The 25,262-nt window shown below is 43.0% G+C and overlaps 1 protein-coding gene across 3 annotated transcripts; it reads left to right on the top strand.

Moving 5' to 3' along the window:
* The first annotated feature begins 1,813 nt into the window (after window positions 1-1,813).
* On the top strand, window positions 1,814-25,262 carry ipo8 (importin 8). Of its 3 annotated transcripts, none has more exons than XM_023952262.1 (25): window positions 1,814-2,105; window positions 3,270-3,351; window positions 4,841-4,997; window positions 5,101-5,259; window positions 5,475-5,631; window positions 5,757-5,846; window positions 8,714-8,808; window positions 8,877-8,961; window positions 9,725-9,859; window positions 11,751-11,850; window positions 12,956-13,032; window positions 13,441-13,557; window positions 13,834-13,917; window positions 15,296-15,461; window positions 15,834-15,994; window positions 18,043-18,168; window positions 18,244-18,319; window positions 19,674-19,799; window positions 20,344-20,441; window positions 20,521-20,616; window positions 22,060-22,280; window positions 23,099-23,304; window positions 23,964-24,185; window positions 24,544-24,673; window positions 24,763-25,262. In XM_023952262.1, coding segments are annotated over exons 1-25 (3,051 nt in total). In that variant the 5' UTR covers window positions 1,814-2,021; the 3' UTR covers window positions 24,764-25,262. The 3 variants fall into 3 exon arrangements, with proteins under 3 accessions (XP_023808030.1, XP_023808029.1, XP_023808031.1); XM_023952261.1 differs by having other exon boundaries at window positions 1,815-2,105; window positions 13,828-13,917; XM_023952263.1 differs by having other exon boundaries at window positions 1,817-2,105; window positions 13,828-13,917; window positions 18,244-18,310.

Raw genomic sequence — 25,262 nt, 5'->3', positions numbered from 1 at the left:
GAAGCTATAAACTTGCCATAAATACTGTTAATTTATTTTGAAAATTCCCTGGGGTTATATTTTGTACTTGGTACCCAACTTCCTGTTCTTTCACGATCTGCTCTTTAAGCTGATGCACCGCTCACACAATCTGGCTAAAGTAACCCCAGGATTACAAGAAAATGGGTCTGATTGAATACTAGGGGTTCTGTAGCCACATTTCTTTCCTTTATCTCTAACAGAAATGTAATGATGTTAATACTGGTGTGAATTGACTGGTGTAAACTCAATCACCCTCACATCAATGCCACCAAAACTAAGGAGATCGTGGTGGACTTTAGAAAAAGTGGTCATTCAGGGACTGGACATCGAGAGGGTGGATGTGTGTGTCTATCTATCTATCTATCTATCTATCTATCTATCTATCTATCTATCTATCTATCTATCTATCTATCTATCTATCTATCTATCTATCTATCTATCTATCTATCTATCTATCTATCTATCTATCTATCTATCTATCTATCTATCTATCTATCTATCTATCTATCTATCTATCTATCTATCTATCTATCTATCTATCTATCTATCTATCTATCTATCTATCTATCTATCTATCTATCTAATCCAACTTAAATTAATGCAACCGGTAACAAGTTAAATTTATTCAACCTAATTTCTTACATCTATCTAACTCAATATTTTTTTATAACTCAAATGTACATATTTATCTAACTAAATGTAATATTACTCTAATTCAATTAAGGTTCTTCCATCTTAATTTATTGTAATTCTTGAACTCTCATGTGTAAATTTGAGCCTGCAGATATACTCATGTTTTAACAATAAAATGAATGAAGCACAATGGAATTATATCATGTATCCATATACCATGTCTCTGACTTAATTTCTGTGTAAAGGAAAAGTAGGGGTGCTATATAAACTCATCATCCTCTCCCTTCGTCTCACTCATGGTGCAGAAGGAATTAAACACAGCAGGAAAAATAACTCGGCAAAACACAGTAAAACAGCTAAACAACTAAACACATTTGGTCAAAAACCCACACTTAAACCCAAATCCGTCCAGACAGGCAAAGGGAATGGTATCCCACAATTCCTTGCAGTGCCGATCTAACCGCAGCACCAAAGTTACACCTAATTGATTGAATTAATTTGAATGAAAGTAAAATAACTGTCTGAAAACTACCTGTTATTTTTTTAAGATGACTTTACGAAAAATAATTGATTCATCTTAACTAAAGCAAATAAGTTAGATCAAAGTAAAAAAAGTTTATTTTTCCAACATCCATATGTGGTCTTCTCACCCTCTCATGATAACGTAATATCTGAGCTTCCTCATCCACTAAATCATCTACAAATGGACACACCATGGTCCTTCGCCTCTCTGAAAACAAACTGACCTTCAACTAAACCTGCTCCAGACCAGGTTATGGTCAGAGCATGAGTTGCCAGGGGAACTAAGTATATCCCTGAAACATACCTCTGTTTTTGGAACCGAAAGCTGAGGTTATACACTTCTTTAGCCTCAAACTTACTGTGGGAGCTAGCATAACCTGCTTTCTGGAATAACCCCCTGATGGGCTGCATACTGTATTATCTTGTTTCACCTTAAAAGAACTGTGGCTGGTGGAGCTATCAGTTCAAGTTTGACCAAGGCCCCGCAAAATTTAGCAGCGCCCCTGTCCACTGTTAATTTATTCCAAGAGGCCACCAGGGGCAGCAGCGAACCCCGGGTCATATTCTCAACTCAATCAGGAGCAGGAAGAAGTTGATGCCCTGAACAAGAGGCAGGACTTTGAAAGGAAGCTTAAGTGCGATTCTTTCAATTTAAGAGTCCGGCTGCCATTGCACCATAAGTTGACAGTCTTCTGGGAACAATTTTCTTTTACGCTGAAGGGAAAAGTCGGAAGTTTGTGACTTGGTGTTCGGGCCGCTGAAGAACAGAACCAAGAAACTCTAGTTGAATAATTTTAGAAATACTGGTCCACAATAACACAACCCCTTCTTGGTACAAAGTCCTGATGGATCCGAATCGGATTATCCAAGCTCTGAAAGGAACAATTGACCCAAATTTGAGGATAGCGGCAGAGAATGAGCTCAACCAGGTGGGATCCGAACCGTTTGCGCCTTAAGTGTCCTGGACGGACTTGGTCCGTTAGGTGCAGGTGTTACTAGATGAGGTGGCAGGCCGAGCTTTGGTATTGGTTTTTAGTTCGGTATGATGAAATTAGTGTGCGAGTTATCATGTGGACGTCCGAACCGAGAGAGCAATTCTTCTGCGGCCGGCCCGAGCGGAACATCCAGCCGGTGCCGGCCGGGGTTCGGTTCTCGGACTGTAGTTTGAGAAAGTCCGCCTCGAGGCCGCGTCATTAAGCATGACTCAAAGTAAACATGCCGCCTGAAACACGATTCGGGAACGCTAAACAGTCTGGTCTGGTGTTTCAGGATTTTCTAAATAGTTAAAGTATGTCAGGCCCTCAAACATTTTCATCTCACCAAATCTGACCTTCTTTACCTAAAGTTTGGACCCCCCTGCCCTGAACAGAGTATCATCAGCATAAAACAGGATCCCCAAATTTAGATGCTCCCCAATCTAAGTTTGTGATTAATTGTAATGTGCTCCGTAATTTTGTTTTGCAGTTTTCATTTTTAATTGTCTCTGTGTGATTCTATGTACCAGTTGGCAAAAAAAAGCGACCACTGAAGTGAGGAGGGTGCTGCAAGGCTCCTGCCTAGCAGGCTGGAGGCCCAGTTGGTGCATTTATATGCTGCCTCCATCAGCTTTTCCAGCACCACACCTGAAAATAATCAGACACAAACAGACAAAGATGCACAAAAACACAGAGGTCCCACTCTGATACAGATGTTTTTAATACTGATTTTGTCTCATATTAATTGTACAGCACTTTGTAATCTGGATTTTGAAAAGTGCCATAAAAATAAAGTTTATTATTAGAAATACAACACATAACAAAAAGAAAAAAAAAAACACTAAATACGGCCACAGCTGTAACACATGCGTTGGATCTATTCTGATGGATCCCACGCTTTTAGGCATCATCTTTAAAAAAAAGAACTTTAACCTTTGACTCTTTTTGACACAGACATTCATGAGAATTCACACACAGTGAGGTCTTCTCTGTTTGCTCTGCTCTGTCTCTCCAGCAGCATCTTCAGACTCTCTGAAGTCGTTTTCAGTAATAATTTGAGTAAAACTGGTTGAACATTTATCAAAATTGTCATTTAAAATGCACTTGTTTGTGTTTCAGTCCTACAAGATTATAAACTTCGCCCCAACTCTACTGCAGATCATCATGTCTGAGCAGGTGGAGTTTCCTGTCCGGCAGGCAGGTGAGACCTCCCCCTAATCATCTCTGACCTCGCTCCAAACAGCCCTTACCTTCAGATTAGAGCTTGAAAAAAAAAAAAACTGCCGTCAAACATCAGAAATGAGAAGGGTTCCTTAAATAATTCACTTGGTTTGCTCAGTGTAAAAGCTCATCTGTACTCCAGTGCAGATCAAACAAGCTAACGTCCCACTCCTATCAGCTTCTAATTTATTTTAAAAGCGTTCTCAGTGGTCTTTTAAATAGCATTTTTAGCCCAAATCAAAAACAACAGTTACTGCAGAGAGGCAGGAGTTCATCAGAAATTCACCTCTGAGTTGTGGGCGGGACTGTTGGCGCAGAGTAGCCCCGCCCTCCTTCCCCTCCCTGTTTCTGAGACGTCACAGTAGGGAGCGTGTGTCCTGCCCAGTGTATTTCTGTCACAAATACGATCTTTTTTAAACTAAATATATTAATCTGCTGCTGATTTACAACCATATGAATAAAAAAAACTCAGAAATGTGATTTTAATCTTAATTTTCTTTATCTACAGGGCTAAAAGGTATTTAGTCAGTCACCAGTTGTGAAATTTCTTCCACTTAAAAAGATGAGAGAGGCCAGTTATTTACATCATCGGTATATCTCAACTATTATTACTACTAAAAAGAAAGTTACAAAAACATGTTAAAAACAGCAAAAGCATCCTTTGCATCGGAGTGGGTCTTTAACTTTGGTCTGCTTAAGAGTGAGGATCTCGGTTGACCTGGGATTGAACCAAAGCCCAGAAGATCAGTGGAAAAACTACCATCCGCATGAAAATTTCCAGAAGCAGAAATGTGACTAAGGAAAATGTTTAGAAGAGTAATTCTGATGTAGTGAGGAGTTACGCAATGCAATTTCAGTGATGTGATGCAATTTATATGATGCTGTTTTTAAACCTTTAACAACATCCAAACAAAGATAGACGTGCGCATTGTACATATAAAATAAAAGCGTGTAGCCGATAATCTTCAGTTCCACAGAGAAAGTGGGCGTGTGTGTTAGCCTGAGGCGGGGCTGGCAACACAGACTCTTCCTCAAAGGGGCGGTTCCTCACTTTGTGATGTCACAATGTGAGGACCCACTTGTTTTCATAGGTTGGGAGGGGCTGGTGCTCAAAAAGCAGGTCTTCGGAAATGAGTGACTGGATCAGAATAACTTAATTCTTTGGAGCTTTTTTTTGTGAATGAACACTATAATACTCTTAAAAGCTCAAAAAGGTAGATTTTGCATGATATAGGCCTTTTAAAACTGTGATTAGTGAAGCCCTAAGGCTTTGAAATGGAGGGGAGACATTTGACAGCAGGTCCCATGAGTGTAATATGAGATGTTCAAACTACACGTGTGCTTTAACTTGTTTAGCTCCAAAGATGTTATGACGCCTGACATCTACGATTAATGACACCAAAAAAACATCTGTGCCTAAACAACTGTGTGTGTGCTTTTGTGTGTGTTTTGCACGTGTGTGTTCTCAGCGGCCATCTACCTGAAGAACATGGTGAGTCAGTACTGGCAGGACAGGGAGCCCTGCGTGGGTGAGGTCGTCTTCCCCTTCAACATTCATGAGAATGACCGGCAGCAGATCAGGGATCACATGGTGGAAGCAATCATCCGCAGTCCCGAATCCATACGGTACGCTCACACACAGCTGCTCTGCGCTGCAGTCAGGACGGTAGTTTCCTGAAGTCCACATCTGACACATCTCACCAAGTGAAACATCTGAACTTTCTACCAGGGCTCAGCTGACGGTCTGTCTGAGAATCATCATCAAGCATGACTTCCCGGGCCGCTGGACCGCCGTTGTGGACAAGATAAGCATGTACCTGCAGTCTCAAAACACCAGCGGCTGGTACGGCAGCCTGCTGGCGCTCTACCAGCTGGTTAAAACATATGAGTGAGTACCCAGAGTGTGTGTGGCTCATATCTGCTGAAGCTGAGGCCTCAGTCTTCACAGTGGTTTGAAGCTCCAGGAAGTACCACATGCTGTCACAGCTCAGACCTGAGAATGGTTCCGTTTTTGTTGTTTCTCTGATTCTTACCTGATAAATTCTGGGTTTCGTTGTGTGTGTGTGTGCGCGTGCACGCTCATGCATGTCTGTGGTGTCGTAGATACAGGAAGGCAGAGGAGCGGCAGCCGCTGCTGGCAGCCATGCAGATCTTCCTGCCGAGAATCCAGCAGCTCATCAGCCAGCTGTTGGTCGACAGCACCATCTTCTCCGTCCTCGTCCAGAAGCAGATCCTCAAGGTCTTCCATGCCCTCGTACAGGTGTGTGCGTAGAAACACCACTGGTGATGGAAATCCTTGCAGCCTTTCCTTCAAAGCTTTTGGAGAGTTGTGTGTCTCAGAATCAAAGGGTGAGGAAGATGATGGTGTTTGCTGCTCTCCTGCAGTACTCGCTGCCTCTCCAGCTTATCAGCAACACCGTGATGACGCAGTGGATGGAGGTCTTCCGGTCTACGATGGACAGAGACGTTCCTGCTGTAAGAACCACCCCTGAAGGCATCATTGATGATCCGTCAGGGTGTTTTAAAAACACACACTCGTAATGCAGATGACTCATGTGTCCTCATCTCTCTGAAACGAACTGTTTCTCCTCACTTTGCTCACACTGGAGGTCAGTCGGCAGCCAACCAATGTAGTGATCAAGTATTAGCCTTGAAATGGATTTTATATTAATGCAACTCGCATGCAGAAACTACGGTGGCCCTGAAGTTTAAATCACATCAACAAATCACTCGACGCAGAAACACTTTAAAGATCACGACGATTAAAAAAGCCAAACAAATAATAAAAGGCACTGAATTTTAGAAATCAAAGCAAAATTCCAGAAACCAAAACAGAATTACAAAAAAAAATCCAGTATCGCTTTATAATAACTTTCAATTAAAATGATGGATAAATCTAGTCAGGACATCCCATACTACCTACCTTTTGCAGTTTCCTCTGTGGGTTTATTTATTAACTTTTCAATAAGATTTCTAGGCTTTGCTTTTGTTTCCCGAAATGTTTTTTTTTTCTTTTTTACAGAAACTGGTAAAGGAAGGTATTTTGGGACATCACTGATTGGATGATGATGTTTGTCTATCAGTTTATTTGAAATGAAGCCACACTGGATATTATCATCCAATCAGCCATGAGCCATAGTTCCTACCTTTCGGGTTTCTTATTGTTTTTTTTTTTTGATGTGATTTGCACTTCAGGGCCACCGTAAGAAACAGTAGATTAAAAACGTGGTTCTTACGATAAAAAAACAAACAAAAACACGAATTTGCCTGTAATTATTTAATGGACATAAACATCATCATTTAACACCATTAGACAGCATAAGACTCGGTATTGATTGCAAGTTCTCTCTGTAACCAACTATAATGTCAACAGCAAAGAAATGCAAATTTTCAATAAATGATAACTTGTATTTAATTTGCAAACAGCAGGTCAAAACGCTATTTTTAAAATATATATTTACATCAAGTTAAAAAAGGCTTTCATTACAATATTAAAAAGAAAATAGGGCAAAGTTGAAATAGTGTAGTAACTACGGTATGTTAGTTTGAAACAAAAAGTACTGCTTTTGTGGTATGTCATACCTGCAGCAATAGGACTGGATACGTTAGAACAAAATATATATATTTCTAAGAACTTCACAACCATTAACATGAAAAAGAAACAGGCGTATTTTGGCTTAGTCATCTTCTGTTACATTATGAGGAGTAACTCAATTCAAGTTAATTCTGTGATGGTGCTTTTATTGCATGTAAAGTGAGAGGTTTTTTACTTTTTTCTTAGTATGCTTATCAGAGTAATATACGTTTTCCACTATTGAACAGCGTCATTCTTCATTGTTGTCATCCTCAGTAAATGGAGTGGCGATCAGCTGTAGTTTTGTTTAAAAATGTGTTCACATTTCATGTGGACATTTGGCAGAACAGAAAGAAAGTCTGGGCTTAAGAGCTGGTTTAGACTTTACAGTGATTTGTAATCGCTCGGGTCGCAGTGGTCACATGACCATCGGAGCGGAATGACCAGTGGCTGCAGACAGTGACACCTGCTGGTGAATTTTACGCCCGCAGTGCAATCCCATGCAAATCGGTTTATGTAACTTGAATTTATTTCAGCAATCACAGTACAGGATGACGGAGGAAACTGGCTAGAAAAATGTCTTTTAACACCGAAGATGATGAAATGAAAAGTTATTAGAAATGCTGAACCTCACACACAGACACAGCGAGCAGACAACTGGACAGAAAACAGAGCAAATAAGTGGAAAGATGTGTCTTATATTTCACATCTTGCAGCACTAGAGAAAGCAATTCGTTCCTTTTTACATTTTTTCCCCCTTTGTGTTGCCTGCTTCTGTTTAGTGGACAAACCCACCACTTCCTCCTCTTGACCTGTGCAGGTCTCTGAGCGGGACTTCATGTTAACAATAAACGCCAGAGACGATCACATCACTTGATAACTGAAAACGCCACATAGAAGTTCACCGGACGGTTGCGATCAAACCGGCCAACATTAGTAAGAACCAGTGGAGTATAAACCGGCCCTTATCTGACTTGGCTTGGTCACTTTTCAGCAAACTGAACTTATGACTTAATAAATGTCAGCCACGGCGACGCCAAAAACATGACCAAAAGAACAGCTGTGTAGTCATAAACATGTGCAGCTCGTGGATCAGCTTTGCACATTTCCCGCTCACGCACGAGCTCCCGTTCCATCCACAGGCATGCGCTCATATCATCCCACCTGTCATCTCACCTGCAAGTTTCACAGGGGAATTATGACAGTTTTCCTTTCACCGTGGCAAACTTTGTTTTTTTCTTTTCCTACGGTGCACATGAATTTAAACTGTCCGATCATTGAAAGCTGACACAGAAATATAGATTGGCGGGGACAGAGTAACCGCACTGCGTGATTGGACCCTTTCCTTATGACCCCGTGGAGGAAAAAAAGCAAATTATTTGAGGATATTGTCACTCAAACTATGGTTGCAGGTTGCAGACCCCTGATCTAGGAGAAGATGCAAACTCCACATTGAAAGAACCCAGCCAGGATTTGAACTAGGGCCTTCCCTTGGTGAAGCGAGGGTGCTAACCACTACACCACCATGCAGCCCACTTTAACATCCTTTTTTTACTTGAACATATCTCAAAACTTGTAAAATTAAGATCAAATATCAATTTATGTGTTTTATGAAAAAAAATGTAAGCAGGGTCAGTCCTAATATGTTCATGGGATTGTATGCATAAAGATATGAAATGACCTCAGATCTTTGAAGTACTGGCGAGTTTTCCGGTTTGGAAAACTGAAGTTCCGGTAAATGTGAGCGAACCCTCTCGCTGTGTGTCAGGAGACCCTGGAGGTGGATGAGGATGATCGTCCTGAGCTGGCCTGGTGGAAGTGTAAGAAGTGGGCGATGCGCATCCTGACCAGGCTGTTTGAGCGGTGAGCCGCTCGGAACATTGAGGGTTGGTGGCATTTCTGCCGATCTCATGTTTCTGATCTGGATGCAGGTATGGGAGCCCAGGCAATGTGACGCAAGACTACAGCGAGTTTGCAGATTTCTTCTTGAAGACGTACGCCGTTGGCATCCAGCAGGTAACGTCAAGCCCCTGAACTGATGGCGAGAGACGCTGGTGACCGCAGGTGATGCACCGACTGTGAGCTTCGTCCTACAGCTCTGGACCACAGGATTCTTTTGACTTTAAAGGTTGATCTAGAGCAGTGTTTTCCATGTTACCCTGCTTACACCTCATTTAGGTGATCTCGGCAGGAGCCTGAAAATGACAGTCATCAAAGGCAGGTGTGTTTGAACAGGTTGGATTGAATAAATACAGGACAGTGTGCCCCCAGGGACCAGGGTTGGGAAACACTCATCTAGAAAATGTTTGGCTGTTCATCCAAGTTCTTCAGGAGAATTCATGTTATGTGGCTCTCAATGCGTCAGAGGTGGGGCTTATTTATGTTCATTAATGTCATGTGAGCAGATGTGGTTGGGGGGCACCTCTGAACCACACCAAACAGGAATGAAAGGTTCTTGTTTGTGTCATGGAGATGTGAACTGGACAAAGACGTCAAAGTTTAAGTTTAGAGGTTTCTCCATTTCCTCATAGAGGCTTTCTTGACTTCCATCAAACTTTTAGCCACACCTCTGAGATCACAGCATTACCATCCTTAATTCTCCATTAGCTGTCAGAACTGAGGAAGGGGCTCAGATGAACTTGTTACTGACGGTGGTAGCTGAATTTTAGACTCAGCTGAGGTCCCCTGGATTATCCTGAATCTCAGTGAACGGTAAACAGGCTCTTGTTCCTCTGTCCCGTTTCAAGCTCTTCTTTATCCTGCTGTTCTGTTGATGCAGGTCCTGCTGAAGGTGGTGGACCAGCACCGTCAGCGGCACTATGTTACCCCTCGAGTCCTGCAGCTCTGCCTGAACTACCTCAGTCAGGGCCTGTCTCACTCGCTGACCTGGAAACACATAAAGCCACACATGCAGGTAGACAAACACATTAGAGATCACGAAATGTCAAATGCTAGAGCAGGGGTCTGGAACCTATGGCTCGCGAGCCATATATGGCTCTCTTGATGGTCACATCTGGCTCGCAGACAAATCTTTAATTATAAAATCTTTTTTTCATTAGACCAGTCCTTCTCGGGCGCGATGCGATGCCAGAGGGGCGCGCAGTAGTAGCGGTGCTTGGAGAAAAAAAAAAGTTGCCCCAGCACTATCAGTTTACTATTATCTATTATTTCCCAGAGTTTTTACCAGCCGGAAACCTGTGAATTGCCGTGCCTGCAACTGCGCGCTCCCGTCTCTGAGAAAGAGCGCACATTTGCAGGCATGGGATGTGTGAGGAAGAAAGAGGGGGGGGGGGGGGCACATTGTCATAACTTAAAACACACAACCCGTCACATACTGCAGCGTGTGAGTGTGTGTTTGGCTCCACGTATGCATGTGAGCAATCTTTCTCACATCTAAAGAACATTCAGACCAACCTACGATCACGTATAACGGATGGAAGTCTCAACGGCTGCATGAAGCTGAAACTCACCACGTATCAACCAGACAAGACCATCAGCAAAACCAACATGAAGCACCAGAAGTCACATTAATGCTAAGAAATACTCATTTATTAGCAACATCATAACAATGTTATTAAAAAAAATCCACAGACTTATTGTACTTTAAAAGTGTTCAAATTACATCAAATGCACACATTCACTTGTATCTTTATTTTTAAACATATTGCAGCGGACTGAGTTTAACTGGGTGGCTGTTGGGTTGTGTTATAAATTCCGGGGTTCATTGAACGTATCATGCAGAGATCTGATTGGCCCTCAGTTCTGTTGCTCAGCCTGTCGTTGGGGAGTTTGGACCAATGGGGTTCAGCTATGGGCCGAATAAGGGAAATGGAAGGGCTGTTGAGGCAGTGAGGGAATATAAAGTTGGGAGAAGCGCTCTCGTCATGGCGGGAGAGATTGAGGAGTTGCTGAATTATTTGTACGGCGTTTATTGCGGTCTATAGTAACCAGAATAAAGAACCTAAAAAAGGTTAAGTCTCGGTGCCTCAGTGTGGGAAAGGGACACTACATTATTGTATGGCTCTTTCAAAATTACATTTAAAAATATGTGGCGTTTATGGCTCTCGGCCCAAAAGGTTCCCGACCCCTGTGCTAGAATGACTAATTTTTCTGTCTCGAAATACAGTTTCTTGCAAGATCTCCCAGTTTTTGGCTGGACACTCTCCCACTTGGACTAACTTGGTCAATATCTGAAACCTTAGAGCCATTATTAGGGGCAATACTATGTGGGTTTGGTGTTGTTGAAGACTGAGGGGGGCATTTTTGCCAGAAGGTGGCCTTTGTCACCATTCAGTAGAGGCTATTCCATTGACTGTATATGAGAACTGGACCAAGTGTGATGTCACCCATAGAAAATGACTTGGTTCATGCTCTGTTTAGATGAAGTCAATTCAGTCGCCATTTTTTTTGGCGGTACAGACGCCGCAATATTGGAGTCAGACAACGTCAGTAAGCAGTGATTGGTCTGAGACGACCAAGTCAACATTTCTATGGCAACCACTCTCTCCAATCAAGAGTGAGCTTGTTGGAAGTGCACACTCCTACCACTGGAAGGGAGCTACACAAACTGTCAATCAAACGTTTCAAATGTTTTACCTACTTTTATTTAGGCATCCAGTCCAGATTTTTTTCTTTTTTATATATATTAGACCTTCTTTTTCTTTCTCCTGGGTTGGGAATGTGGCAAATGGGCTATTCCAGTGTGAAAGTAAACTTTAGATATAAAGCCTCCTGAGTAGGCAGATCACAATGTCGAGTTACTGATTACTTCGGTAAAGTCACTGAAGAACTTTTCTCTCCTGCAGACGATCATCCAGGATGTCATCTTCCCTCTAATGTGCTACAAAGATGAAGATGAGCGACTTTGGCAGGAGGATCCCTATGAGTACGTCCGCATGAAGTTCAGTAAGTGTTCCTGCATCCTTCTGCTGTTTCTGCTCTGAAGCATCTCACCTGTGCAGAAGTCTTTGACGCAGCTTTTAAAGACCCACTCTCTTGAAAAAAGTGTTTTTAACATCATCTCGTGGCATTTTTTTGATGATCGAGGACATATTTAAAGAAAATGCAGCTTAAAATTGAATTTCTGAGTATTTCTTTATTCAAATCGTTGTGAATCAGGAGCAGACAAAAGAAATGCAGTTTGTGATGTCAAAAATATGCTGGGCAAGTCACAAGCTCCCTGCTCAGCTCCATTCTGATGCATCCACTGTCAGACAAATAGATCCATGAATGTATTTGTTTTCCTTTTCTGGGCTGGAATCTGGATCCAAACTGTACGGCAGGATAGCTGGGATAATCCTCGCCATTTTTGTTGCACCGCTAATCATAATTAAAAACCACTGGGAACAGTTTACCACACTTTAAAAGATGATCGGAGTGGGACTTTAAGGACGTTTACTTCAGGCAAACAAAAAAAAACATTTTTCTTTCAAGTTCTTCTTAGGACAAAGTTATGGACCACGGCCTTTGTTGTTGGCCGCAACATATTCTAGAGTAAACTTAAAGTTCAAGTTCCATTATCTGTCCCGCTCCTAGTTGTGTGGAATGTCTTCTCCACATTGGATCCATCCCCTGGAGGAGCGGTGAGCTGCAGAAACAGCCGCACTCAGGAACTGTTTGGTGGTTTAACCCTAACCGTAATCTTAACCTTAACCCTTCCTCTGGGTCCCCGCTGCCAAGAAAAAAGTTCAGGGATGACTGCACAGATTTCAAAAATTACATGCAAAAATACGTTTTTTGTGTGTGACCATTTTGTCGTGATAAACGACATCCACTATCGCTTATAGAGAGAAAAAAAACGTCATTTACTCTTGATAACCAGATACCAAATAATAAACTGTAGCATCCCTCTTTCCCGCACTGAGACGCCGAAACGTTTCTGTATTAAGTCCCTTCATTTTGTGGTAACTGTAGGCTGTAACAACACTGTACAGCCCTCACAAACAACTCTCAACAACAGCAACTGAAACGCTCCTTTTGTGTTTATGTGTTTTCTGCGTGTTTGCTGCAGACCTCTACGATGACCACGCCCTCCCCGTGACCGCCGCTCAGAGCCTCCTGTGTAAAGCTGCTCGCAAGAGGAGGCAGGTCAGAAGTCCTGACTGACACATCACTGCTGTTTTGATATCAACACTCACTGAACGACAGAAGCAGGGCTGTTTCCACCTCTGCAGGGCTTTTTAAGATGTAAAGGAGCTGTAGTCTTCTTTATCTTGAATATATTTATCCCCACTACTGTTCTCATTAAAGGTCATTTACCCAAATGGAAGAAATCAATCTTGAATTAATGATTTAAAGCAAAAACAGCTGCCAGGACAACCAGAGAATCTCAGTCAGAAATGGGAGCTGTAGCCTGAAAGGGGCTTGTCCTGGTGTCCACAGAAAATGTCTGACTCACAGATTCTGTCACTTGTTTTTTTATTTATTTAAACTTTGCACATTTTGTCTGTAGGTTTCTGCGTTAGCTGTGTTTTAATATCATCTATTTATTGACAGGTTCTTCCTCAAATGATGGAGTTCTGCCATCACACCCTGATGGACCCCTCTGCTGACCCCCGCAGGCAGGACGGGGCGTTGCATTGCATTGGCGTTCTGGCTGACCTCCTTCTGAAGGTGCAGAGCGATGCGGCATTTCAACATCCAATTAACAGTGTTGTAGCTAACATCAAACAAAAAAAAAGAAGATATGAATTGTCTCTGTTTGATTGCTGTTTTAAGAAATGACCAACACATCTCAGAATGGAGTTTTGGGTGAAATTATTGATCAGTCAAGACAGCTGGAATGAAACTCCCTCTTGTTTAAGGCTGGAGACATAAAGAAAGAAAAACACAAAGACATTGAAATATTTGCCACCAGACAACTACAAGTGTGTTCCTCTGCAGAAACAGGTGTACAGGGAGCAGATGGAACTGATGCTCCAGAACTACGTCTTCCCTCTGCTGAACTCCCCCTCCTGTTACCTGAGAGCCCGGGTCAGTTGAGTGACTGTTTTCTATTTGGTCTCTTGATTCTACGCATATACCGGGCATGTGATTTGCTTTCAAGAACGTGCTGAACGCGGGTTCTCGTGATTTTAGCATCCGGTGTGGACATTGGACTGTCTCTGTCAGCAGCTCAAACTCCCGGATTTTCCGGACTATAGGCCGCTACTTTTGTCACCAATTTTCGACCCTGCGGCTCATTCAATGATGCGGCTAATTTATGCTTTTATTTAACGGCCACTAGGAGCGCTCCGGCAGGCTCAGAGGAGAGACTGCCTGCATGATTCTCTGTCCAACAACAAGCGCGATTGCTTTGACACACACTCAAGCAGCCAAACAGCAGGGACCTCGCTTCAGTTTTTAGATACTTAAGTCATGGTGCAATAAAAGAAACACCCATGCTCAGCCGCATCCCATAATCCTTTGGTGCCGTTAGCCCTAACGTGCACGTGACTGCCACTACAATATGATGCAGCTTTCAAGTTAGAAGGAATCGTTAAAAGCAGTGTGAAAAAATGCACCGTCACCAACGGGTTTGGAAAAGCCGGTCTGCTGCGTGCCAGAAGTTTCCTTCACTGTTGTGGAAGGAAACTTCTTGCGCTCGCCGCGCATAGGCGCATGCCGCGCATGCTTATAAGTCATCATGCTCTCTTTAATTGGTATGTTTTTTTAACCAGCCCTGTTATTTCCACATTGATACCGTGTTACAGGCGGGAGGAGGGGAGAGCTGCTCTCGCGTTCCGCTGCAGCTCCCTGCTCCTTCTTAAACACGCACGCGGTTTCAGCACATATACATCCTCAATCTACAACACAGTGTGGCGAACCGGGGGTTAGCCCCGCCTTAAACCCCTAAGACTCATAAATAGGCTAAATTACTGGCTACTCGTTCTCTCTGAGACTACTGTGGTCTCAATGATGTGCCAATTGAATTGTCACAACATGCGGCTTGTATACAAGTGTGGTTTGTGTATGTAAAAAGTGGTTAATCCTCATTAAATTGGGTGGGTGCAGCTGGTAATCAGGTGCGCTCTATAGCCCGGCAATTACGGTACCCATATTGTTCCTAATTGTTGTCCGTATAAGTTTGAGTCAGTACTAGCAGAAAGGTAGATCATTGTGTTTTCCTGACATACAAGTTCTTACCTATCTTCTGTTGAGATAACTTGCTGTATAACTTAAATTAATTGATGCTAACTATCATTTAAATAAAACGGTTGCAGTGAAATAGAAATGATTTATTAGTTGTTTTTGCTTTTTGTTTATTTATCTCAAGTCATATCGTCATAGCAGTTTTATCACTAATATCACACATTGCAAGTGTAGCCTGTAGACTATACCGCACTGACCTGACTGTGTTTGTGTCCTGCAGTCGTGCTGGATGCTGCACTGCTTCAGCCTCCTGCGCTTCCACGATGAAGTGGCGCTGAGGAACGCTGTGGAGCTGGTCAAGCAGGACCTGCTCGATGACAAAGAGATGCCTGTAAAGGTGGAAGCAGCCATCGCTCTGCAGACGCTGGTCAGCAACCAGGAACAAGGTACGAGCAGGGGAGCTGGGAAAGACATCACTCAGCAAGGTCGGCTTTGTGGCTCAAGAAAGTCTCTTGATTCTGAGATATATGTCTTTGGTATTTGATTATTTGCGACGTAAACGTGCCAAAAGTTTGGAGTTTGTATTTGGCAAAAGCATATCAATTACAGCCAAAAAGGAAGTAAGTAAGCAAAATGTTTTCTATAGCACCTTTCCTACCACAGGAAAGCTACAAATCAGAGGCTAACTTCATCCTTTTGGCTCAGTCAGACTTTGCACAAACCATGAAGCAGAATACCAGTTTTGTGAACTTCTGAGATTCAGAAAAAAAAAGAGCTCTCTGCTTACACTGTATGTGTGTGTGTGTGTGACTGTGCAGCCAAGCTTTACATCAGGCCGTACATTCGTCCGGTGATGCAGGAGCTGCTTCATGTTATCAGAGAGACGGAGAACGACGACCTCACAAACGTCATCCAGAAGATGATCTGTGTGTACAATCAGGAGATGGCCGCCATCGCTGTGGACATGACGCAGAACCTGGTAGGAGGGGCCCAACTGGCTCGTGGCGCAATGCTCTGTGACTTTGGATGTTTTGGGATCACTGGGGGAAAATCTTTGACATGGTTTACAGCAGTGTTTCTCAATTATCTTTTGCCAGGCCCCCCCTAGGAAAAAGAAAATGTTTCGCGCCCCAGCCCCCCCCCCCCCCCCCCCCCATAACCCCCCACCCCCCATACACACATACATACTCGCACGGTGACAATATATTAGATAAGTATCTATGAAAATTGTGTAATTATACCTAAAATTGTTTCTTTTAACATTAACAAAAGAAAAAATTAACATAAATCCACTTTCAACAAATATTAACTTTATTTAGCCACACAGAAACCCTGTTGTAGTGTAAAACAGAAAAGAAGCTTAAAGTGCCTGAAATTAAAAATAATCTGTAAGTCCTTATTTAAACTAGAAACATTTTGACCAACTGAACCATTTGATGCTTAGAAAAATAATTCAATTAAGAAATAATATTAAATCTAAATTGATCTGAAACAGTAACAGCACCAAATTATTTAACGTTTTTAGTCTGAAGGAATAGGTAAAAAACATTGTGCAGATTTTTTTTAAATGATGGATTGTTTATTTATGATCTTAAAGTGCAGCTGTTTTCCTGCATTACCTGCTGTCTTTCTGTCTGTTCACACGAACTAAACGACAGGCAAACAAAGAAAACATTGATGGAAAATAAAGACACATTATAATGTCTACAATAATTCATAAAGAATGACATTATTAGCATGAGCTGAGGAATCTAAATGCACTCTGTGATCCTGGTGTTGGGCAACAGGCAGCTCTCCTCCGTGTGCCCTGTTTCACCTGGCAGTCAGAGCCCACACCACCCCTCCCCTTTCGCTCTCACTCACGCAGCCGCGTGTGACAGTAGAGCAGCTGCAGGGACGGGGATTCAAAGGTTTACAGGCTTTACAGGCTTTTACAAACTCTGTGATAGAACAGACAATAGGAAACCAATAGTGGACCAGATTTTTTTCCAAACACTGAGCCGCTGTCACCACCGTCCCCACGTTAAATTTGCGAACCGGAAAATTGCCCGTATTACCTGTGCATAAACCGCCACCACCGAGCGCCCCCCCTGGCATCGCTTCCCATTATTTGAGAAGCACAGGTTTACAGTAAAGGAACGCTTGTTGGCTAGATTTACCTTAAGGCAGGGGTCTCAGGGTCTCAGACTCAATTTACCTTGGGGCCACTGAAGGCATCGAGGCTGGGCTGTAAACTCAGCGCATGCACGTGCACGCAGCTCGGGGGTGTCTGGGAGCCGATGCCAATTTAAAATCAGAAATACATTTTTAAAAATCCAATCTTTTGATGTTTTTTTTAACAAAAAATAAGAAGAATAAGGACCCTGGTGTGAACAAGTTGTGTAGAACTTCCTCGGGTGCTTTCCTTCCTACCAACCAATAACTGCACTGCAATATTTATTGTTTTCTGTACAAATGTACTAACAAAACTCTCAATCAATCAACCAATACATAAACAAATTAAAAATGAATAAGCAAATCAATCCGAAATTAAGTTCAGTTTTCTGTTTATTCAGTCTTCCATATCTGCTGTGTTCAGATTTAAACGTCCTTATTTACACAGTTCTGTTAAACACAAAATAATACTTGGGGTGTATTCAAACTGGGCGCAAGTTATTCAAGTTATAAACTGACCAATCAGATGCCTTAATAAAAACATGGGTGGCCTGGCGTTGAACACCTAATGACATGCTCAGTCCTGATTGGTAACGTGGTTGCCATAGAAACGTAGACTCAGCTAGAGCTCAGAGGACGTCTGGTCAGAAGCACAGTGACAGAATTTACTTCATTTGGTTTGAACGGGAAACAAGGCATTCCGGTTCATCACACACGATCCGTCCAGTTTTATTATACAGTCAATGGTCCTCAGTGATGTGAACTGTGGGAGAAAGAGGTCCTTTCTGTGGACTCCTGCTCCAGCTTCCTGAACAAACACAATTATGGATGGATGGATGGAAAGGAAAGTATGTTGTGTTGTGTATTTTACAGTCAGAGATCTTCACAAGAGTCCTTCAGAGTGAGGAGTATGAGGAGAATGAAGACAAGACCGTCATGGCTCTGGGACTTCTCAGCACAATAGACACCATCCTGACTGTCATGGAGGACCACAAGGAGGTAATGCATGCAACCTCTGGCTGTTTGTCAGCTGTGAGAAGGCCCCTTGCTGACATGCCTTACCGCTCCTTGCAGGTCACTCAGCAGCTGGAGAGCATCTGTTTGCAGGTTATTGGCCTGGTCCTGCAGAAGCCCATCATAGGTATGGCAGGTGTGTTTGTGGGGTTGTCGTGTGTTTCCCACTCCTCCTGCTCTGAGGCTGAGGTTTCCTCAGTTTGTCCACAGGACCTTCCTTATGCAGCTCAGAAAAGCTTTCACACCGGTGGGGTAGGTTTGATAGAATCTGGGACTTCAGTTTCTACTGCTAGGACACTCTTCACATGAGTGTCTGTGACTGTGTCAGAACTTTGTTCCTGTTTCTTCTATTATTTGGAGCTGCAGATGGGACAATGTGCTACCTCCCCCTATTGTTGACGTTTGTTACTGCAGTTCATCTATGCTTGCTTTTGTAAAATACATTTGAATTAGAGAAGTTTTAATGAAGGTTTAATGAACATAGCAGAGCCCACTCAAGTGGACCTGAGTCTGCAGTTCACCTCCACCTGAAGGCCACAAACCACTCCTTCGAGGACAGTGAGGTCCGAATTTTAGCCAGAGAAAAAGATGGTTTGAGCGAGGAGTGAAAGAAGCCATCTTTGTCAAGAAGGATAAACCTTCTCTTAATAAGAATGGTGGTCTCAGGTTTATTCTTCCATCCATCTACAGCCGTGTTCTGAAACCCAAACAAACCGAACCAGTTTCACCTGGGTCATTATCAGCTGAAAGGGATGTTTATGATTATGTTCTCTCTCCGTCATGTTAAGGTCACAAAAACAACTGCCACCACGCAATACGAAGGCGTCGGCAGAATCTTCTATATTAGTTGCCTTCAAATGTTGGCGAAGTCATGAATGTAGACAACCGTAAGTCAGGCAGGAATGATGCCCGCCTGGTGGCTCGGGGGTAAATAAACTGGCTATTTACCCAACATCTTCTCCTTTGCCCTTCTTGCATTGCTCTTCTTCTATGAGTAGTGCAGAAAGCCCAATGTTCTGTCTTCTTCGTGTTCTTCTTAGCATCAACTGCTATTCGTCAAGACGCAGGTCTCAGGAGACGTTGTTCTAGCCCTGCTGTGACATTGCAGCATTTATTTTCTTCATTCTAGCTGTGGTGGAATGTTCTGGTCCTGCTGTATTTGTCCATTTTTTTCCTTTCTACATATTCTCTTTTACTTTTATGTGAAAAAAGAGAGACCACCAGAAACTGACTCATGTCTTTTGTTAGCAGAGGATTAGGAAAACCAGGCTGTTTAAACACTCTAACCAGGTTTCCAAGAGTCCATTTGTATGAAAATATCGAAATAGAAGTTGTGATTATGTCCCTGTGCCACCCCGTTTCCTGCTCCCCCCATACAGGTTACTTGAGTGTTGGATGCTCCCTGTGGCAGCTTCTCTAGCGGAGTCCTGGTTTTCGGGGCACAGAGTCGTCTGAATCCGTCCTTGTGTTTTGTTTCCTGCCTGCTGCAGAGTTTTATGAGGAGATCCTGTCCCTGGCGTTTGGCCTGACCTGTCAGGCCATCTCGCCCCAGATGTGGCAGCTGCTGGGCGTTCTGTACGAGGTCTTTCAGCACGATTGCTTTGATTATTTCACAGGTACCTTCTTAGTAAAACCTTACAGTTGTGGATATAATAAAGTTTTTTTTATAGTAATGAATTTATGAGTCAATCAAAGCATGGACACATCTTTGGATAACGATGACTTGAGAAAAGATCATTTTGGCTGACAGTATTATTAATTGGCTAGACAAACTTGATGTGACATTCACCCCCCCCCCCCCCCCCCCCCAAACACACACACATTAAGATGAATCACAATGCCACACTGACAATGTTGGAAAAATGTCTGTTAAGTCTTCAACACTGGAGTTGGCGCCTAAATAACACACGCTCTTTGACCTACTGTAACTTTTCTCCGCTTCAGAATCCGCTAGAAACACTGGAGCTAAAGCTGTGGGGTTAAGGGGTTAAACGACACTTGAGCTTTTCAAAGATGTAAATTTCTCTGAGTCAGGGGTTGATCTGGTCGGGATGAGTTCATCTGACCACACCTGACGTTTTCTTGACTCACACTTATGGTTTCAGGAAAAAGAAATGTGTGAGGCATGAAATAAAGTCATCCACTGTTTTTGTCTTCTAGATATGATGCCTCTTTTGCACAACTATGTTACTGTGGACACAGACATGCTTCTGTCCAACCCAAAACACTTGGAGGTCATCTACAGCATGTGCAAAAAGGTCTGGCTAGAAGCTTGTTGAGCTTTTTCTGCAGCTCTCTAGTTGCCGTGGTAACCGCTGTGCGCATCCCTCTCTCCAGGTGCTTGTGGCGGATGAGGGTGAGGACGCCGAGTGTCACGCTGCCAAACTTTTGGAAGTAATCATCCTGCAATGCAGAGGCAGAGGGATCGACCAGGTCAGAGAACCTTTGTGTTTTGGGAGATTTTCTCACTTTGGTACTTTAATCCTTTATAACTACTATAATATGTTTTAGGTTAGTATTTAAAAATGTTAAGTTCTGGTGCTGGACCGAAAGAAAATACAAGCTCAGCAGAAAAGCGAAGAGTTTATTGAGGACTGGGAATAGCCGTCCCAGTAGGAACTTCTGTCCATAAGGGGATACATGATAGAGGAGAGTCCAGGGAACATGAAGCAGATGTGTGAGCTAAGGTTTGGTGACATGCAGAGGTGGAAATTTTGTCAGAGCAGTAGTGAAGAATCAACATCCAAACCCAGGTCCAGTAAACATAGCAGGGGTCATAGAAAACATCCGTCCAAAGAGGTGGTAAAGTCTTCCCTCGCTATATCGCGGTTCACCTTTTGCAGTCTTGATATTTCGCTATTCATTCATTCATTCATTCATTCATTCATTCATTCATTCATTCATTCATCTTCTGCCATTTTATCCCTTTTGGGGTCACTTGTGGGCAAAGCCAGGGTACACCCTGGACAGGTTGCCAGTCTGTCGCAGGATGTTTCGCTATTTTCAGAGAAATTTTTCAACATTTCACTGAGTTCTGTATCCTGATTGGCTGTAGGTTTTGTCAATCCATCCCTGCCGTGTCTCCTGTACAGAATGCTTTCAGTTTGCCAAATTTACGTAAAATGTTTGATCGCGATCAGATCTTTGTTTTCATTGTATTAAACTGAGAAAAGTACGTTTGAGAAAGTATAAAAATGTTTATGTCTGTCTGGGAAAAGTGGATGAAATGTGTAGTGAGGAGTTTTACAGCCTTAACTCTAATTCTACTTTGCAGATTTCGTCTTTTGGGTCTTTGGGTTAGCGATAAACGAGGGAAACACTGTGGAGGGCAGAAACCTGAAAACATGCAGATAAACTGGTCAAAGGGGAACAGGCTTGGCGTTGATCATTTCCTGAGACGATGTGACAGAGTCCAAATGAAATGAAAGTTGAAAATAAAAGACAGGTGTGATTGCTACCTCAGGCAGCAAATAAGAAGTAGTGAATGAAGAACATGGTATGAAGAAACGGTTCTTTGGTGAAACGGTCTTTTTGTTGTCATTCATGAACAAAAAACATGTATTAATGTGGATTCGGATCATGTTTATCAGCAGTTTTATTGATCATTGTAGCATTGTTTATCCTTGACATGTTTTTGCAACACCTTTGTATTTTAGCTGCTTTAGCCTTTTACCATTTTGCAGCTTTCATAGCTTTTTTATCAATCCTCTTCTGTCAACATTTTGGATTTTCACTTTCTTTTAACAAACTAATCGCCTTCTTTCAGACGTGTCTCCTTCTTGTCCGTGTCGACCTGCCTGCTCCCTCTTCTGCTCCGTCTGAAAAGATATTTACAGCAGGAGATCCTTTCAGCCGATGTCTACTTCCTGTTTGCAGTGCGTCCCTCTCTTTGTGGAGGCGGCCTTGGAGCGCTTGATGCGGGGCGTGAAGTCCAACGAGCTGAGAACCATGTGTCTGCAGGTGGCCATTGCTGCTCTGTACTACAACCCCGCCCTGCTGGTGCACACTATGGACAACATGCAGCTGCCCAACAGCCCACAGCCTGTCACCACCCACTTCATCAACCAGTGGATGAACGACACAGAGTTTTTCCTGGGGTGAGTCTGTGATGCCATGAAGATGCTGAAAAGTGGCTCTGAGGGGGCTTTAGTGTGTAAATGTATGCAACTTTGATTCAAATCCAGACAAATTATCCTCAGAGTCCAGTGTATTCAGTTCATTTCAATCTATTTAAAAAGCAGCCAAAAAAAAATCTAACCAAGTCCTTTATTTATTTAGATTTTCTACAGATATTATATTTCCATTCAGTCCAGATCATTCCAAAAAGGACGTGTTATCTTAAATGTTAAGACCTATATAAGAGATCAACAGATTACATGGATGGATTTTCATTGTTATCCTCAATACACACCAAGAAAAGAAGCGACAGTTATTATTGATCCAATAATTAAAATTCAAAAGAGAGCTAGAGAGTAAGAAATAAAGTTGGTTTTGGTGAATTCAAAAATGCCCCATTTAAATAAAAAATCAGATACTTTAAAATTTGCGGATATTCTGCATATAAGAATGTTTAAATTCATTTTTTGCTTTTAAAAGAGTTTTCCCATGAGAGTGCTGGCATTTAAAAAAACAAAACAAGGAACATTATAATTTGAGAAGGATTATTATGTTTGAATCATGCAGAGCAAGAACAAATGTGAAATGCAGACGTCCTTCTGTTTTTGGAGCAAAATGTTGGATAAAGATCTTAAATGAGTTAATGCAGTAAAAAAGTGTAGGTTACTGTTCAGATGTAAAAAAAAAAAAAAAAAAAAAGCTGATTCTAGGGAAATTAAAATTTGTTTTAGCACCAGCAGAGTGTGTTGACAGTCCCCCAGCTTCCCTTCATGGGAACGGATGCTTCCTCTGTCTTCAGACTCCACGACCGGAAGATGTGCATCATTGGCCTGAGTGTGTTGATGGAGCTGCCCAGCCGTCCTGCAGCCCTGCAGGCGGTCGCTGGTCAAATCGTGCCTTCCATCCTGTTGCTGTTCCTGGGCCTGAAGCACCTGCAGACATCGCGTCTCATCAATAAGCCACACCTCCTGGCCAACGCAGCGGCTCAGGATGAAGACCAGAACGGTAGGAGGAGACAGCGGTGACAGTCAGGGTTAGAAAGACACTGCAAGTCGGTGTCCTCTGCAGCTCTCGCCGCTGCATGTCAGTAGGAGAAGCAGAAGGAAACACACAAATGTCATCAGTTTCTTTTCTTTTCGGCTCCTCCCTTTAGAGGTTGTCACAGTGAATCACCTGCTTTCACTTCCAAGTAGTCCTCCACCTCTGCTCCCTGTAACCTCACTGTTCTTCTTCAGTTCCTCTCGTTTACAAACAGATACTCGGTCCTACTTCAGCTGACCTTCATTCAAGGTAGTTCCTTCTGAACTACTCTGTTCTTCTCCAGAAGCATCCTCAAAGCAATTGCTGCTCATCCACTTGTCCTCTTTCCATCATGTCATCATTTCTTCATCAAAGTTCCTGCAGTCCTTCACTCCTGCCTTCCTCTCTGTCTTCCACCAACTTTAGTTCCGTTTCTAGCCTGTAGGTCAACACTACTCTGTGGTGGTTGGTTGTTAACTCAAGCTATGACAGATGTAGATGTTATTCCCATATTTGATTCTGTTTTGTTTAAATCATCCAGACTTGGGACACTGAAGGACTGGGTCGTGGCCCCTTGTGGTTACAGTTTTTGTCTAAAGTGAGCTCTGCTTGTCTGAAAGCTCCACTCTTTCCTGTGTGAGCAGAGGAGATTCCTAGTGATGAAGATGAGGTGAACGAGAACCGAGATGCCACACATCAGCAGTCCAGCACCACAGCAGGACGTGGAGGGGAGGATGATGATGACGATGAAGAGGATTACTGGGAGGAGGACGGCTTTGAGGGTACACCTCTGGAGGAATACAGCACCTCTCTGGACTATGATAATGGAGAGGACGAGTATGAGTTCTTTACCTGCGCCTTGCTGAGTGAGTATGAGCCGGCTCTGACGGGCGTTAGCATCAAACGTCAAGACGCAGAAACCCATGAAAACTCCTGCAGACCTTTGAGGTTGTTTTCATGAAGAATGAACTTTATAATAAACTCAAAATTTTGCGTGATATAGACCCGTTAACTGACTCACGTTGAATCAGACGTTGAATGTAGTTGTGGACGTGTCAATTGAAGGAATTGAGTGTTTTATCAGTGATTTCAGCTTTAATCAGTACAGTCAGAATGTGTAAAAGAGCATCCTCTGTTTTCCAGAAGATAATGAAACACCCAATGAAAACTTACTGCAACTCCTGAATATTTCCCAATCTGACTTCCTGACTTTTGTGCTGTCAGGAATCCAGAGTGCAGACACAGCCTGGTACCAGTGTCTGACGGCTGGACTCAGTGAGGAGCAGAAGCAGCAGCTGCAGGAGATCTACAGCGTCTCCCAGCAGAGGAGGAGCGCTGCCTCCACTGGTCATTGGTAAGTTTGGAGCAGTGAGCGTCTTTAGGATGAGGAGCTCATTCTGCTCCTCATCTCATTCTGGTCTGATCTCTTCTTTCTGCTTTCAGAGCTCAGAGGAGGTTTTTGGACACACAGACAAAAAAAAAGACCAGCTGCTTGGACCTGAACTTGGTTTCACTTAAGTCTGAAGTCTCAGACCCCTTCAGGTTTAGTGGATGTTAGCAGAAGCAGGTCCTACGAGCCAGCAGGGCTGTGTGGGGGGATGATGACCTGCTGGTGTCTGCAGAACCCTTGCTGAGATATTCCTTTACTGGGACAGGACCTAGGGCTGTGACCACGGGACAGCGGAGTTCTGTGGCTCCCGTCTTCACCCTGCAGCTAAAGCTCGCCGTCTAATGTGGCGCGCCCCTTCGAGGATCAGGCCACGCCGTCCGGAGGGAGCTTGTGTTCAGAGGACAAATGGACTCCATGATTGGAGGTGGAAGTCCCCTGCTTGTGTGTTACATATTTGAAATGTCACAAAGGGGAAACACGTTTTTTTGTTTCTGGGGTTTGTTTTTGTAACCTTTCTCAGAACAAAGTAATAAAAGATAAAACTGTCTCCCTT

Source organism: Oryzias latipes, chromosome 23 (genome assembly GCF_002234675.1).
Source record: "Oryzias latipes chromosome 23, ASM223467v1".
Lineage (NCBI taxonomy): Eukaryota > Metazoa > Chordata > Actinopteri > Beloniformes > Adrianichthyidae > Oryzias > Oryzias latipes.
Note: the sequence above shows the minus strand (reverse complement) of the source record. Positions and strands in the feature narration are given on the sequence as shown.

Bases quoted from the DNA above. Each gene is read 5' to 3' on its own strand.
- ipo8 (XM_023952261.1), top strand. From the start codon at position 2,022: ATGGATCCGAATCGGATTATCCAAGCTCTGAAAGGAACAATTGACCCA. The intron at 9,860-11,750 runs GTAGACAAACAC...TCTCTCCTGCAG, and splicing joins ACATAAAGCCACACATGCAG to ACGATCATCCAGGATGTCAT. The intron at 15,995-18,042 runs GTAGGAGGGGCC...TGTATTTTACAG, and splicing joins TGGACATGACGCAGAACCTG to TCAGAGATCTTCACAAGAGT.